Source organism: Ceratotherium simum, chromosome 22 (assembly GCF_057802395.1).
Source record: "Ceratotherium simum simum isolate JZ-2026a chromosome 22, ASM5780239v1, whole genome shotgun sequence".
Taxonomy (NCBI): domain Eukaryota; kingdom Metazoa; phylum Chordata; class Mammalia; order Perissodactyla; family Rhinocerotidae; genus Ceratotherium; species Ceratotherium simum.
Window position 1 is genome coordinate 50,249,390 of NC_141921.1, and position 17,969 is coordinate 50,267,358.

At 41.7% G+C, this 17,969-nt stretch overlaps 1 protein-coding gene across 3 annotated transcripts in view; it reads left to right on the forward strand.

The window, feature by feature from the left end:
• Positions 1–17,969, forward strand: part of GNB1 (G protein subunit beta 1) — an 81,768-nt gene that overhangs the window by 54,582 nt on the left and 9,217 nt on the right. For all 3 annotated transcript variants that reach the window (XM_087446994.1, XM_087446992.1, XM_087446993.1), the window contains 6 exons: positions 395–492; positions 5,368–5,406; positions 7,615–7,721; positions 12,217–12,280; positions 13,583–13,745; positions 17,860–17,926. In XM_087446994.1, the coding sequence (XP_087303120.1) occupies positions 436–492; positions 5,368–5,406; positions 7,615–7,721; positions 12,217–12,280; positions 13,583–13,745; positions 17,860–17,926 (497 nt within the window). In that variant the 5' untranslated portion in view covers positions 395–435. The remainder of the gene's footprint in view (positions 1–394; positions 493–5,367; positions 5,407–7,614; positions 7,722–12,216; positions 12,281–13,582; positions 13,746–17,859; positions 17,927–17,969) is intronic.

Below are 17,969 nucleotides of genomic sequence, written 5' to 3' on the forward strand. Positions count from 1 at the left end.
CTACCCCTGGGTTTTCTTGTGAGAGCTGTTCTAAACATCAGTCTTAGATTCTTGGATTTATAGTGAGACCCAGATCCTTCATGAAAAACACTTCCCAACAGATTTTTCCTTTTTCAACCCACTACTATCTTTTGAATAGTCTATTAGACGTTGTACAAATTGTACAACTAGTGAACAATTTGTACAACATTGTACAAATCTAGTGAATAATAGTAATTATATTTTATTAACCCAGCCTTTGGTAGGCATTTTATAAGTTCTGCTGAATGCTAAAGAAAAGTGTTCTGATTTATAATGAAACTATAGGTCTTAAAATTTCAATTTCTTTTTCTCACTGGCTTCGTTAAATTGCTCAACCATTGTTTAATTTTTTGTGCTTGTATTTCTGTTTCAGATCTCAGATTCTTTGGCATCGAAGAGCACCAAGATCAGAAGATGAGTGAACTTGACCAATTACGGCAGGAGGCTGAACAGCTTAAAAATCAAATTAGAGTACGTAGCTACATATGTGTTTAGTTTTATTAATCATTTGGATTTCAGATCAAGTGTTATCTGTTTTAGGAAGATGGGTTACAGAGTAATTATTCAATGTTTTAAATTGAAATTGAATCTTAATTAGCCCAGGATATACTAATTGTTCATATATTTGGCCTAGTACATTATTTTCAGTATTTTGTTTTATGGTATATCGTTATTTGAATATACATAAAATGTTTCCATGGAATTTATAAACATCTTTCTGTACATTTTTTTCTTAACTTTGGGAATTAGCTTCGTGAAATTCTTTGGGTCACTATATAGAATAGAGTGTGGTGTCTGCCTCCCTCCTCTGTGACTGTTCAGTTGAGGGCAGGAAACTTGTTTAAAAATAAGAGTTTTACAGCCAGCCCTGATGGTCTTGTGGTTAAAGTTCGGTGTTCTCACCGCTTTGGCAGCCCGGATTCATTTCCCGGTCGTGGAACCACACCCATCTGTCAGTTGCCATGCTGTGGTGGCGGCTCACGTAGAAGAACTAGCAGGATTTACAACTAGGATATACGACCATGCATTGGGGCTTTGCGGAGAGGTGAAAAAAAAGGAAAAAGATTGGCAACAGATGTTAGCTCAGGGCAAAAAAAATAAGTAAATAAATAAGGGTTTTAGCAACAACAATAGAAAGTATTTTAGGTGTGCCTGATTTGTTCTTAATTTTGAAAAGAGATGTTCCCTAGGGATGGTTATTGCAGTCTACAACTTTTGATTGGATAGGCTATTAGAGCAGATACATCTAATTGAAGATAAAAACAACTACGCATAATTCAACTGCCTGTACAAAGAAGAACATTCACAGAGTTCTAAAATGTTAAATTCCAGTCTGTCACTGGTGTATAATGTTCCATTGCAGAGCCCATGAACTTTTAAAAAGGGAGGAAGATGGGCAGGCCCCGTGGCTTAGGGGTTAAGTGCACGCACTCCGCTGCTGGCGGCCCGGGTTCGGATCCGGGCGTGCACCGACGGACTGGTTCTCTGGCCATGCTGAGGCGGTGTCCCACATACAGCAACTGGAAGGATGTGCAGCTATGACATACAACTATCTACTGGGGCTTTGGGGGAAAATAAATAAATAAATAAAATCTTTAAAAAGGGAGGAGGAGCAGCCTAAAAGGAATGCATCCTGCTCTCCTCCGATTTTGTGAGGCAGTGCTTTTAATGAATATTATCTAGAGAAACATTCAATACAAGTTAGGTGTTTCTCTTCTCAGACTGTTGATACGAGGAGTGAGAGAAAGAGGAGGATTTATCAGGAAAAACCATATCCTCAATATATTTGATCTGTTCATAGCAGATAAAGTTTATATGGCATAGGTGACAGACATCCAAATTTGGAAAAAATAAAGGCTGAAAGTCGATGTTGCATCTTTTCCCATTTTTTAGATCCAATTACAGTGTAAAGTGCAGGCAGTCCTCTTCCTAAGGGACAGGGCTATCTTGTGAGCCACGTGTGGAATTTAAAAATGTGAAAGGAAATAGGTGGAATTAATATTTAACAAACTGTATCTAAACCAATGTATTAAAACTGTTATTTCAGCATATAATTAATAAATATTTTTATTGTTTTACATTCCTTCTTTTGTACTAAGTCTTGAGAATTCAGTGTGGTTCTTACATTGAGCACACCTCAGTTTGCACTCGTGGCCTTTCACGTGACTCATGGCGCCCACAGTGGACCATCCCCCAGGAGAGCAGCTGAGCTGCACAGCACTCTGCACACACCTCTGCACTGACGTTGTCTCTGAAGCTGCCTGCTGTGCTAATTTCTTTGCACAATACAGGGATGGCAAACGCTGTTTGAGTCCATTACACAAATGGGAAGGGAAGACTTTCTTTAAGAAAGGAAAAAAAAGAACTTTTTTTCCTGATTGCCAAAGGAATACATGCTTGTTAAAGAAGGCAGGGCATAGTGAATCAAACAAGAAATGCTAGCTGATTCTAAGAGGAGCTGCTTGCTTTCTTAGATTTTTTTTAAGCTGAAAGACCTCAAAGGACTATCTCATCCTACTTTTGGTTGTATTTGTGAGGAAACACCAACTCTTAAACTGACTGAAATGTGGCATGTCTTAAAATATACAGGCTAACTGATGGATTAATTAAGAAAAACTCCATGAAATGTACAGGTGCAGATTTTTGACAAAGCGACTGTACCAACCCATGCGAGTGAGCAAGACTCACCGTGTGGCAGGGTCCCAAGTGTTGCCGTCCAGTGACTGAGCAGAGCAGGGGCTTTCACTGTGGCCTGAGTAAGATGAAGCCTCACTGTGTGCTGTTTTTTGTTTGACAAACATCCAGACAGGTTAAGGAACTGGCTGATTAATGGTGTGGATATATTCCTCTGGTTTAAAGGGACAGAAAAGGTGAACTGTTATCTTCAGTGACATTTCTCATCATAGTATAGAAGCCTTTGCACTAAATAATACACCCATTATGCACATATTCACCAATCCATTAATTTGGAAATATATCTAAGAGAGATTAAAGATTTCTGTCTTTTAACTGTTAAGAATTTATACAGATGGTTTCCATTAGAAGACTTCTTCCTGCATTGTTAGAACTTGAAGATGCTCATTCTGAGAAATGCTGCTCCCATCTCCATAAGCACTTGTTGGCTGAAATGAGCACTGAATTGAAGTTATCTGTGTTTATTTTTTATTTTTTTATATTTATTTATTAATTTTTTTTTTGAGGAGATCAGCCTTGTGCCAACATCTGCCAATCCTCCTCTTTTTTTTAATTTTTTTTTAATTTTTTTTGCTGAAGAAGACTGGCCCTGGGCTAACATCTGTGCCCATCTTTCTCTGCTTTATATGGGATGCTGCCACAGCATGGCCTGCCAAGCAGTGCTTCGGTGCGTGCCCGGGATCCGAACTGGCGAACCCTGGGCCGCCGCAGCAGAGCGCCTGCACTTTACCGCTTGCGCCATCGGGCCGGCCCCTGTGTTTAGTTTTTAAAATGGTTTTTCCTTCTGTTTATCAATAGTATCATTACAGTCTGTCATATGGTACATTATGAGATTCAGTTTAGTCTTTGGACGCTAACCAAGGTGAAGTTGTTTAAGTCCCGTGGTTTATTTTTTCCATTAAAAAAATTCTCATTCTTTTTTAAGATTAAAAGTCACGTATAACACCAGCAAGAGTGGTACTCAGAAATAAGTATAAACTAAATACTTGAAGGTAGAGTTCACTGATGAAAGACTTGCTGCTCTGGATCTGCCCCTCCTCTTGCTCTTGAGCCCAAATTTAGGTGCTCGTGTAGAAATACTTGACTGCAGGGGCCGCCCCATGGCATGGCGGGTAAGTGCGCACCCTCCGCAGCTGGCGGCCCGGGTTCAGATCCCGGGCGTGCACCGAGGCACCACTTGTCAGGCCATGCTGTGGCGGCATCTCACATAAAGTGGAGGAAGATGGGCACGGATGTTAGCTCAGAGCTGGTCTTTCTCGGCAAAAAGAGGAGGATTGGCCTGGATGTTAGCTCAGTGCTGATCTTCCTCACAAAAAAAAAAAAAAAAGAAATACTTGATTACATAATTTTTTGTGTTTAATTATATAATTAACTAAGCAGAATGACTTCTAATAAGATAAAGTTGAATTTGGAATCTAGATCTTTGGTACATTTATAATAACAATCTCTTTGAATATTTTTCCATGTTCTTGGTTAGTAAATATTCCTACCAGCTTCATGAAATAAAAATGATTAGCAGTGAGGCAGTTTGCTCCTAGAGAATGGTCTCCTGGGACACCCCCCGACCTGAGTGCTTGGATGTGTATAAAGGCCGTCATGTGGCCAGTTGCCGTTTTGAAAGCAAGTGTGGTCAGGTGACTACATAATAGAACCATTTTTCTTATTAGAAATTGTCATAATTTCCTTTGAAGTTATTCCTACACTCAAATTTTGACCCTTTAAAGCTATTGTCTCATTTCATAACATATGGCTTTCTATTTGTAAAAATATATATGCTAATTTGAGATGTCAAGATTTATTTTCTAGTAACTTTGATCACTTAGGGGCAGTGAAAACATTTTAATTAGCTTTAGTATATACCTTTATAGTTCTTACCTGCTTCACAAGGTCATATTTTAGATAGGAAAACAGATAACAGGATACAACAGCCAGAACGTCTCACCTGAATTTGGTTGTCTTGACTCCAGATCCTTTGGTCTTTTCCACTGGGTTTAGCATTAGCGAATGTGTGGCTTGAAGACAAAGTCTTGGTTAACATGATCTAGAAGAAAAATTCTCTGGACTGGGGACATCCAGTGCTTTCTAGACTTTTTTCTCTGGGCCCACGACTCCTGGGCTATTAGAAAGGCAGGACAACACAGCCAGTCTTCCTCAGCAAAAAGAGGAAGATTGGTGATAGGTGTTAGCTCAGGGCCAGTCTTCCTCACACACACACAAAAAAAGGCAGAGCAAGACGTGTGTGTTGGTCTGTGGAATGTACGGGAGCCTCAGCAGGCAGGAGAGGAGGCAGCGTCCGGTTCTGGGGTTCTCTGGTGCCACCCCAGCTTCCAGTGTGGTCCTTCCAGTACAGGCCACGTTCCTGGGGTCACGAGGGTGTTGTACTGGTCAGATGAGATGGTCTGCAGGTCTTGAACATATTTGGGTATCATTAGTTGTCTGTGTAGGGTGTGATCCCAGACTGCCCGGATAGCCTGAAAACAGCCCTGGGCTACTGGGTGTTAGAGGGCGGGGAAGGGAGAGTGCTCCATCCTTTCACATTCTACTTTTGCAAACTTCTAACAGTTTATAGAGGTTCTCTGAGGCTTTGTGTGAGGACTGAGGACTCAGTGTATCTGAAACGTGACTAATTTGCCCTTTACCGTTATTTCCTAGGATGCCAGGAAGGCATGTGCAGATGCAACTCTCTCTCAGGTAAGGACCAGTTTATGCAGAGCCGCCTGCCTGTGTAGAGACTGGTGCGTGGTGTTGCCTACACTTGGAACCTCTAGGGTGAACTCTGCTCTGATTCTCTGTACTTCTGCACAGTGAGGATATAAAACCACTGCTTGAAGCGTTTTCATTCAGAAGTCATTCTCATGCTAGGCATCGGAAGTAGTGTTTTGTTTAGATGAAAAATAAGTATCTCTCAAGGCTTAAATAATTATTTACCGTTAGTGAGGTCAGAGTTGTAAAATATTATTACAGTCTTAAAATATAGTCAAAATACCTTAAAATATTTATTTTAAGGTATTTTGAAGCTGCTCTCCTTAACAGAATCTGCCCTAGAACTTCAGTTTCTAAAGTCCAGTTTGGCACATCCTCAGAAAGTTAAACTTTATGACCCAGCAATTCCACTCCTGGATACATACCCCAAAGAATTGAAAACCGGTGCTCAAACAAGTACACGTACATACTTGTTGTCAGCAGCACTGTTCACAACAGCCAAAAGGTGGAAACAGAGCCAGCCCTGATGGCCTGGTGGTTAAAGTTCAGTGTGCTCTGCTTCAGTGGCCCAGGCCACACCACTCATGTCAGTAGCCATGCTGTGGCGGTGGCTCACATAGAAGAACTAGAAGGACTTACAACTAGAATATACAACTATATACTGGGGCTTGGGGGAGAAGGGAAAAAAAAAAGGAAGATTGGCAACAGATGTTAGCTCACAGCGAATCTTTCCCAGCAAAAAAAAAAGAAATTGAAGGCCAGCCCAGTGGCGCAGTGCTTAAGTGCGCATGCTCCGCTTCGGCTGCCTGGGGTTCCTGGGTTCGGATGCCAGGCATGCACCGATGCACTGTTGTCAAGCCGTGCTGTGGCGGTGTCCCATATAAAGTGGAGGAAGATGGGCATGGATGTTAACCCAGGGCCAATCTCCCTCAGCAAAAAGAGGAGGATTAGCTTCGGATGTTGGCTCAGGGCTGATCTTCCTCACAAAAAAAAAAAAGAGAGAGAGAAATTCAAGTTGTCTTTGTAATCTCAAAAAAAAAAAAAAGGTGGAAACAAGCAAAATTTCCATCGATGGATGAGTAGATAAACAAATTGTGGTATATCCGTACAATAGAATGTGACTCAGCCATAAAAAGGAATGCGTTACTGACATGTGCAGCAATACGGATGAACCTCAAAAACATTAGGCTAAGTGAAAGAAGCCAGAGGTGACAGGTCACATATTGTATGATTCCATTCATATGAAATGTCCAGAATAGGCAAATCCGTAGAGACCGAAAATAGATTAGTGGTTGACAGGAATTGGGGCAGGGGGAGTGGGGAGTGACTGTTTAGTGGACATGGGGTTTCTTCGTGGGGGATGAAGATATTGTGGAACTAGGTAGAGATGATGGTTGTACAACATTGTGAATGTGCTAAATACCACTGAATTGTATACTTTAAAAGGGTGAATTTCACCTCATTTAAAAAAATAAATATTTTTGTCCCAAGACCTGAACAGAAATGTGAAAGAAAAATTATATTCATAATTCTATAGAATTACCTGAATTTGAATTCTCAGATACTCTTTGGACTGTACATTTTTTAAAACCCATTGTTATGATATACTTATTCCATTTTTCAGCCTCAAATCATTAACATCAGTTTTTTTGTATATTGGGGTGAATCAGCAGCTTTGCATATACATTTTTGTGACAGTAGTAGAGAGTAGATGCTAACTGTTGTCCAGGTCAGTGCACAGCAGGATTGCTGTGAGCAGCACTGTGAGCATGGTGTACGAAGTTGTGATGGAGGCTCATGAGGCTGTAAGGACTAAGAGAGGTAGGAGGAGCTGGGCCTGGATGAGCAGTTAGTGAGACGAGAGAGAGAAGGGAGAGAAGTTAGGCACCTGCGGGCCAGCACTGAGCATGCGTGTGCACTGGGCGGAACGAGGGGGAGCAACAGGTGGTCCTGCAGACCAGGTAGAGCAGCGGACGTAATGAGAATCATGAAGGGAAGGTGGATGCGTGGTAAACAGGAGAAGTCACAATGGAAAGCTGCCTTGGGTGACTGGCAAGAATGGGCTGGCACAGCTGGTGAGTAGCACGGCCCTGACAGGGTGCTAGTGCTGCCATGGGGTCAGGAGTAAAGGAGAGGAGGCCACAGGGAGATCATGTCTTCACAGAACATTAATTTGCAGTAACTTTCATTTTAAAGATCACAAACAACATTGACCCCGTGGGAAGAATCCAGATGCGCACCAGGAGAACGCTGAGGGGACACTTGGCCAAGATTTATGCCATGCACTGGGGCACAGATTCCAGGTATGTGGGGGCATGAGCAAAATGTGGTTGATACGTTCAAGGGTGGTTATTTTTCTAGGGAAAAATAATCTGAACTCATTTGCTGTGATTTGTAAAGAAAAAATTAGAAAGTTGTATCAGATATCTAGGCAGTCCAGTGTAGTATTCACAGATGCACATTGCCTGTCCATATTTCCACTTACCTAGGCTGGTCGTACACCGTCATGTCTTCACTACCCTAGTCATATTCATCTTAGCGATGATCTCCACTCCCCTCCACCACCCCCGCCCCGCCCCACTTTGTTTTCCCAACTCCAGTACCCAGTGCCTGTGTGACCTTGGGGGAGTTACCTCACCTCTCTGTGCTGTGGCTTCTCCTCTTTCCAGCCTGTTCCTCGTGGCTTCTTGTCCAATATCCTCTCGTGATTTCAGTGCCCTGGCTCAGGGATCGTAAAATCTGCCCCATGCAGTACTGGGAGTATTGAGTGTGTTGAGCCTTAAAACAGTGTCTCATGTGTCCCAAGGGCTGTGCATGGGTTTGCTGCTGGTTTTCTTCTTGGAGCCCACGTCAGACACATGAGAATACACGTCTTAGCTCCTGTCACCCTTCTCTCCCCTGGCCTTTTTGCCCCACCTTCCTCTTATCTACCATCCCAACAAGAAAATTCCCTTCCTGGGCTCGTTTCTACTTTAAATTCTGCCCCTTATTCGAACTCCTTTTTGTTCCAGATGGCTAATCTCCATCATGCTCTGGGTCCTTACTTCCCCTCCCTTTTCTCTACCCCGTTCCCCTTAACCTGCAGCATCGCTGAAAGGAAAACTATGCAACTTCCCTCTTTTTCTTTAGAGGCTACAGGAAAGTCTCTTTTACCTTTTCCACCCAAATCATTAAATAAAATACTGTGTGACTTTGTGACTATAACATATTCTTTCAAATACCTAACATGATTCTTCAGATGCCTTTTTTTGAGTAGTATTTTTTTTGTGTTTGTCAGAGAGGAATTTTCTGCTTGGTTTTCTCTTTGTTCGTGAAATTGTCTGCTTTAGAGTGTAAACAGCTATGGAACAAAAAATTCTATCTTTGGTTTGTTCTGTATAGTATCCCATACAATTCCAAATGCAAATGAGCGCTAACTTAGAGCATTTTAATGATGGGAGTAATCAGAAAGAATTAAAAAGGAAAAAGAAAGAAATAAAAATACCCTTACTAAGCAGTTCACCTTAGAATTTATTATCAAAAATAGATGATAACCAAACAGTATATTTTCTCTGGGGCTTTTCCCATCTGTGGGAACATCAGTGTCCTGATTAGATAGGACATCTGATAGACAGTGCTGGAGCTGGGCCGGACTTGGAACCTGGTACTCAGGAGCCATGTGATCAAAACTTGGTACTCAGGAACCCAGTACTCAGAGCCTGGTACTCAGGAACTCTGTACTCAGGAGGCCAGTACTCAGGAGTTCTGTACTTGGATCCCAGTACTCAGGAACTTGGTACTCAAGAGCTGTGTACTTGGAGCCCAATACTCAGGAACTTGGTACTCAGGGACTCTGTACTCGCAGCCTAGTACTCAGGAACTCAGTGCTCAGAGCCTGATACCTAGGAGCTCTGTACTTAGGAGCTCTGTACTCAGAGCCTGGTACTCAGGAACTCAGGAGCCCAGTACTCTGGATCCCGGTAGCTGTCTTGGCTCCCTAAGCTATGAGCTCTCGTGCAACAGCTGGGCTCTAGATTTAGGAGTCCAGAAGTCTTCTCGCAGAGGTGACATGTCACTTGTGCTCTGAAGGGTGGTTAAGAGCTACCAGCTGAGCTGCAGGCAGCTGTTGTGTTCAAGGAACTAAGGCAGGTATTTGGCCAGAGCAGTGGAGATGAGGAGAGGAGATCAGGGTGAGGCAGGAGGGCAGGTGGGTACCAGATCGTGCAGGCTTCCTGATCACCACATACAAGGCTTTATGTCCCATTGGTTCAAACACGATTTGTGCTTGGAAAGCCCCAGGGTGGGAAGGAAGAGAAGCAGGGGCATGAATGAGTGGCACCGAGTCCAGGATTGTGGTTGCCCTGAGGGAGGGGTGACATGGGAGACCCCGTGGGAGGCCAGCGGGGGCTGTGTGTCTTGTTCCCGTTCTTGGACACGGTGGTGGGCGTGTGGGCTTTTGTTTTATAGCCCATCTTTAAACTGGACGGTCTGTTTCATAATACCCTTAGATGGGGGCTCTATGTCACAATCATAAACAAAAGGATGTCTGCTATCCAGAGGCTTTCAAGGATTATCTTTTCTAGATAGTCGTATTTCTTGGATAGGTAAATTATTGCCTCCTTAAATTCCAAAATAGGTTTTTTGCCTCTTTAAAGTCCAAGATAGTTTTTTAAAATTATGGGTGTGCTTTTTGCTTAAGTCTTCTTTGTATTTCCTGCCTTCATAAACAAAGGTTATTGCACAAGGTTTTTTTCCCATGACTCAAGGGTATAATTTATGAATACCAGTTATTTTATCATGTTTGTATATTCCATGGATGCTCTCAGACTTATTGCACTGATTCGCAATTTGTCTTTCAAAACTATAGGAGAAGCCCACAATAAAAGGTTTGTATATATGCATGTGTCGATGTATATTATGTATACATTTATACTATGTTTATCAATATATTGTATTCATTTATACTTCAATTCTACTTTTTATAACATTTGAGAGTCTCTTTCAGTCACAAGAATTAATATAAAACTTTTTCTCCCCTTTGTAAAGTCTGCTGAAGTCTTGTTATAATTGAGGGCGAAACACAACTAACCAACTAGGCTTGAGAGCCCTCCCTCCTCTGAGGAAGTGGCTCTGAGGCCTTGGATCTGGACCACTATTTGACCTCTGATTTCAGGTCCTGGAGCCCTTGGCTTCCTTCCTGGCTCTTGCCTGTGTGTTCTGGGTGGGTGGGACCTTACAGTAATTGATTTGTGAATGGCTGAAAGCTCCAGGAGGCAAAATGGACCCGGTTCTCCAACCGTTATCTTATCTGGTATTAAGAGGTGTGTCTTCTCTCACCTTCTGGAGGATCAATGGACGGCTTAACGTTTCTCTAACCCCTGGGCCTGGGCGAGTCAGCAGATATTAAGCTGTCTGACCAGGAGACCTTTCTGAAGGTGACCCTTCTGGAGGATGAGTTTCTTTACATTGGCTCTGATATTCCATTCAAAGCCTGTGCTTAGAAGGGCCAGACAGAAATAGAGCAGCAGAGTGGACCTTATTCCATTACATGAAAATATTTTTAAGTGCCCTGATATGTTTATAACTGAACCTAGATGCAAGAATTTGCTTTAAGAAATTGCATCTGAAAATAGGATTGAGGCCTGCACTTAGTTTAGTTCTGTGATAAATTTTGTGACGCAGTGCTGAGAACATTTTTATTCCTTGCCAAACTCATTGTTAACTCCTGGTAAAGGAAGTTTGTACTCTGTGCATCAGAACATATAGTTTGATGAAAAGTGTCAAAGTTATCAGAGCAACTCGAGTGAGTTTTACCTCCAGGTTTTGATCAGATGAAGAAGCCAAATATGCTTGTGGCTGAAATAGTTAAAACCTGGATGTTTTGATAAAATCTTTAAAATTAAAAAATCTTTCTATCATTATATACCATACTCTGATGCATATCTCTGCCTAGAATTGTGAGGAGAGCCTTCTCGCCACTCCTTGAAAACAGTGCATTCTATATAGGACCGAGTTCTTTAGGGATATCTTATGAGTAGATGTGGTTCCTAGAATGTACTCTCACTTGAACTTCCTTTGCCCGTTAGTCATGCTTTTCTTTTGCAGTATCCTGTCTTAATTCTACAGTCAGAGCACCTTTTCAACCCACAGATCTCAAACTTAGCACAGTTGCCCAGAGCAAGAAAACAGTCATGAAAAAAATTCATAACAGTTACTAGTGTCTTCTGCTGGACCAGGCACAATTCTGCTGTAGTTTGTCATTTCTTTGCAAAGCAGGTGGGAGGTAAGTGCCTCCTTTATGTTTCTAGGAGACCTGGATTCCAGTTTTAGCTCAGTCTGGGAAATTTTCCTGGGGTTTTTTGGGGTGAGAAATGTCTCATGAATTTGGAATATCCAAAGCTTATCATCTGGGCTTTCTGCGTGTCAGAATGGAACAGAAAAGTGTGTACTAAATATTTCTACTACCTTTGGTTCTTGAAAGATCTTAATGTCTCAAATTTGATTTATAATGAACAGAAACCAAACAGAAGCAGTTATAAGAAGTCAGCCTGTCTTAGCTGACCAAGGTTATGGCTTTGGTGATCTAGTCTGCATTTGAAGCCAAGCACTCTTGAGTCTAAATTGTATTATTTGTGGAAATATTTTCTTTCATGCTTTCAAAGTTGGTCTAACAATTAGAGAACTTTTTTTAAGTATGCTTTGTCTCAAGCAAATGCAGTGTTGGAGCACGTGTTAGTGTCACTGAGGGGTAGTTCTCATTTGCTGCCTTTGTCTGAGCTCTGCGGTGCTGATGGGTTTGCTTTTGTCTTTTTCCTCCAGGCTTCTAGTTAGTGCTTCACAGGATGGTAAACTTATCATCTGGGATAGCTACACCACAAACAAGGTAGGGACTGCAAAATCCCTCCCCTGAAAAGCCAACTCGGGAAAAGGCAGGTTTTTTAACTCTGTATTCACTTATGTAAAATGTGTAACCCATGATAGGAAGGGGGATCACAGTGAGTTTTGTGTTGAGTACAAAGTCGTACAGGTCAGATAGAAGCTGAATCATGTGGCTAGCATGTATTACTAGTCTCTTCTGCTGGACCAGGCACAATTCTGCTGTAGTTTGTCATCTCTTTACAAAGCAGGTGGGAGGTAGTGCCTCCTTAATGTTTCTAGGAGACTTAGATTCCAATCTTAGCTCATTCTGGGAAGTTTCGTGTTTTATTTAAAAATACAGAAATACAGCTTTTCATTTAGTTATTAGTTTTTACAAGAGATAATCTGAAAGGCATTTATACTTTGAAGTATAAATTAAACTTTTCAAAATTTGATCCAAGGTTGTATCATATTGAATGAAAAAGTACCATCATTGGTCCAAATGTGTATAAAAGATCAAATTCAGTTGTATTTTACTGGAGAATACTAAATGTCTGTAAAAGATTGCAGTACTTATAACAAATCTGTCTAAAGGACAGGGATGTAGGTGGTAGGATAAATTAGAATAATGTCTAATTTGGTTGCCTCAGTAAAAATATTTTGTTTTGTAAATGAATTTATAGCCATTTCGATAGGTTAGTGAAATGTTTTCCTTTTTTTTTTTTTTTTTTTGAGGAAGATCAGCCCTGAGCTAATATCCATGCTAATCCTCCTCTTTTTGCTGAGCAAGACTGGCTCTGAGCTAACATCTATTGCCAGTCCTCCTCCTTTTTTTTTCCCCCCAAAGCCCCAGAAGATAGTTGTATGTCATAGTTGCACATCCTTCTAGTTGCTGTATGGGGGACGCGGCCTCAGCATGGCTGGAGAAGCAGTGCATAGGTGCGCACCCGGGATCCAAACCCGGGCCCCGAGTAGCGGAGCGCACGCACACGCACTTCACCGCTAAGCCACGGGGCCGGGCCAGTTTTCCTTTTAATATGTAATTTTAATTAGAAGCTATACTACTATTACTTAAGTGTCTACCTAACCACAGTTATGACATTAATAAAACTATAGATTAAATTGGTTTGCAGTACTGGATTTCTAATTAAATTATTACTTTTTCTGACTGGCCACACACATAAATTATTTTCAAAATAATTTTGGCCATTATTTTGCTGTCACGTTCTATGCAACAAAAGTTGAAGACTAGAAATGGAATCATAATGTCAGGAGTTAATGTTTTTGAACTTGAGTGTGTTTGCATCGTCTGTGTTCTGTCATTTAGGTCCATGCCATCCCTCTGCGTTCCTCCTGGGTCATGACCTGCGCATATGCCCCTTCTGGGAACTATGTGGCCTGTGGTGGCCTGGATAACATTTGCTCCATTTACAATCTGAAAACTCGTGAAGGGAATGTACGTGTGAGTCGTGAACTGGCCGGGCATACAGGTACACATTCTCATCAGTAATTTCAAGGTTGTATACACTGTTTACCTGACATACAGTATATGCTTTGGACACTTACCTCTTCTCAATAATTATTTAATGAGATTGGTTGCAATAATGGCCAGAAATATTCTGAAAATGAAATCAAGACAGGCCTTGATAGACCTTTAGCAGTAAGAAACCTTTGGATTTAAGTCACTCTCAGTGTCCTGTTTTCAAGGATCTCAGGTACTTAGGTCACTCCCTTAATAGTAGCAACCGCGTTTTTTTTTTTTTTTTTCTTTTGGTGAGGAAGATTGACCATGACCTAACATCTGTGCCAATCTTCCTCTATTTTTTTTTTTTTTTTGTGAGGAAGATCAGCCCTGAGCTAAATCCGTTGCCAATCCTCCTCTTTTTGCTGAGGAATATTGGCCCTGGACTAACATCCATGCCCATTTTCCTCTACTTCATATGTGGGATGCCTGCCACAGCATGGCTTGATAATCGGTGCAAGGTCCGAACCCATGAACCCTGGGTGGAGCGCACAAACTTAACCACTACGCCACCGGGCTGGCCCCAGCCTGTCTTTTTTAATATTAACATAACGTAGTTCAATCTCTTATCCTCTAAATCATCTTCCATCTTGAGCACCTTTCCACAAAGATTTCCTAATCTAAACATACATGGACATATACATGTCTGCATATATGTACACACATATCCACATACATCCTTACTGATCGTCTCCATATACTTCATACCAACTAGCACTCTTGTTGCATAGGAAACAGAATAGAGTCCTGTAGGCTGTTTAAAGTTCTTTTGAACATGGCCAGCTTTAAGTGCTAGGTGGTTTATGATTTTACCAGGTTTAATTACCTGTGACAGTTATTCTTCATAACAGAAGGCATAGTGTTTCTGAAAAGGTCTCATCCTAATATTTTACTTCTGTGGCTGTATTCTCAGTTCTCAAAATTACACCCTGCTAGACTCACCTACTTCGCATGCAACTAAAGAAATCATCGTAATTAATGGAGTAAGTAATACTGCTTTTGATTCCAGTCAAGCAGTCTGTTAAATTAATTTTAGCCAGTTATGAGTATATCCTTTGTCCTTTTAAAGACATATTCCCTGTATTTCATTGATTCCTCTCTTGCCTTCTGCTTGCTTTGGGGCTGCTTCCTTCTTAATTTTCTAGCTCCTTAAGGTAGAACCTAGACCTTTCTTCTTTATCAAATATAGCACTTTAAGCTATACATTTCTCTCTAAGCATGGCTTTAGTTACACTATCATTCAATATGAAATATTACTTTTTTTTTTTGTGGGGAAGATTAGCCCTGAGCTAACATCCGATGCCAATCCTCTTCTTTTTGCTGAGGAAGATTGGCCCTGGGCTAACATCTGTGCCCATCTTCCTCTATTTTATATGGGACGCTGCCACAGCATGGTGCAAGGTGCGCGCCCAGGGTGCGAACCTGGGAACCCCAGGCCGCTGAAGTGGAGCGCGCGCACTTAACCGCTACGCCACCGGGCCGGCCCCAACATGAAATATTTCTAATACCCTTTTTTTTTTTTTTTTAAAGATTTTATTTATTCAGTTTTTTCCCCCCAAAGCCCCAGTAGATAGTTGTATGTCATAGGTTCACATCCTTCTAGTTGCTGTACGTGGGACTCGGCCTCGCGTTGGACGGAGAAGTGGTGCCTCGGGGCGCTCCCAGGATCCGAACCCGGGCCGCCAGCATCAGAGTGCGCGCACTTAACCGCTAAGCCACGGAGCCAGCCCTTCTAATACCCTTTTGATTACTTGTTTGATTCATGGGTTATTTAGAAGTATGTTGTTTAATTTTCAATTATCTGAAGTTTTTTTAGATAACTTCTTCTTAGTGAGTTCTAACTAAATGCCATATGTTCAGAGAACATATTCTGTATCATTTTAATTCTTTTAGATTTATCGAGACTTGTTTTAATGGAGCAAATGGTCTGTCGCGATGTCCACACCATGTGCACTTGGAAATCGAGTCTATTCTGCAGTTGTTGGGCAGTGTTCTCATTGTGTTAATGAGAGCAAGACTTTTGATGCTGTTCAGATCTTCTGTGTCTTTATTTTATTTCTGTGAATTGCTGAGAGAAGGATGTGAAAATCTCTGATTATGGATTTATCTATTTTTCCCTTTAATTCTGTAAATTTTTCCTTCATATAATTCTGTAATTTTTGCTTTCTCAAGCTCTGTTAGTAGAAGTATATACATTTAAGACTGTTGTATCATCCTGATGAATTGACCCTCTTATCGCTATGAAATATCCTTCTTTCTCTCTTGGATTATTCTTTGTCATAAAGTCTACTTTATCTGATGTTAATAATAGCCACTCCAGCCTTCTTATGCCTACTACTGTTTGCATGGTATATTTTTTCCTGTCCGTTTTCTTTCAACTTAACTGTATCTTTATAGTGTTCCTTATAGACAGCATATACAGTCATGCACCTTCTAACATTTTGGTCAACAAGAGACCACATATACAACGGTGGTCGCACAAGCTCACTACCATGTAGCCTAGGTCTCCAGTAGGCTGTACCATCTGGATTTGTGTAAGTACGCTCTATGATGTTCGCACAGCGACGATGTCACCTAAGAACACATTTCTCAGACTGTCTCCTCGTTGTTAAGTGACAAGTGACTGTAGTGGGGCCTTGCTTTTTATCCATCCTAAAGGTTTCTGCCTTTCCATAGTGTTGAGTTCATTTCTGTTCTGTGTGGTGCTGATACAGTTGGACTGAGCTCTGGTGCTTAACTTTACCATCACTCTCCTTTCCCGCCTTCTTTTGGGCTGCTTGATTTTTTTTTTTTTTAGAATTCTATTTTAGTTTGTCTGTTGGCTTTTTTGGTTACCTCTTTGCATTATTTTTGAGTGGTTTATCTAGGGATTACAATGCACACTCATAACTTTCCACAGTCTACTTAGAGTTAACCCTGTAAAATGCAAGAACCTCACAGCCAGAGGCCCATGTGCTGCCTCCTCGTGCTCTGGCGTTTCTGCAGGCCTGGCGACTCTGTGTGATCTGAGCCCCACGGTGCAGCGTTACAGTTTGTCCTTTAAATGTCCTTAGCCATTTGAAGAAATTTGAATAGTCTTTTACATTTACTCAGATATTTTCCATTTCTAGGGCCCTTCACTCCCTCCTGAACATGTGAGTTTTCACTGGGTCCCTTTAGCCTGAGGAACTTGCTTTAGCATTTCTGACAGTCAGTGCAGGTCTCCCGGCAGACTCCTCTCCATGTTTGTGTATCTGAAAATGTCTATTTTCTTTCTTTCTTGAAGAATATTTTTGCTGGATATATTGAATTCTGGGTTGACATTTTTCTTTCATCACTTGAAAGATTTTTCTTTGTGTTTTAGCAGTTTGACTATGATATGCCTTGTCTTTCACTAAATTTGGGAAATTTTAGGCCATATCTTCAAATATACTTTCTGTTCTATAGTCTCCTCTCCTTTTGTGCTCCAGTGGGTGTGCGTTCTTACCGTCCCTTAGGTTCCTACAGCTCTGTTCTTTTCTCTTGAGTCTCCTGAGTCTTCAGATTTGGTCATTTCACACCTGTCCTCGGGTTCATGTGACTTTTGTCACCTCCAGTGTGCTGTTCAGACTGCCGAGCAAACCGTTTATGTTTATGTCAGATGTTCTGTTTTCCAGTTCTAGATGCTTTTTAAAAAATAGTTCATTATCTTTGCCTGTGGTGTACACACACACACACACACACACACACACACACAACACAACACACACACACACACACACACACGCCCCCCCCTCAGGGGGCCAGGCCGTCCAGCACCATTCACAGTGTTGGCTGTCTATGCAGGGCGCTGTGCTCATGGCCACGCCTTTGTCCTGGTGTCCACTCCTCCTGGCCTGTGGGCCACGCTCTCTGGCTCTTGCTCAGCAGAGCACGTTGACTATGGGCCTTTGTTTATTCGTTATTGCACACAAGGCAGGGAACGGGGTAGCTGACAAGGCATTTGTCTTAACCTAGATGTGTAACTTCCAGGTATATTTATTCCGCCAATGTATTTTTCTATTTACAAGACCATAGATTCGGGGGCTTGCAGATTGGGGTCATCGTCTAGGTCTATTTTCCAGGTTACCTGTCCTGCTGCCGCTTCCTGGATGACAATCAGATCGTCACCAGCTCTGGAGACACCACCTGGTGAGTACCTGAGCTCTACACCCTTTTCACCCTGCTCACTTCA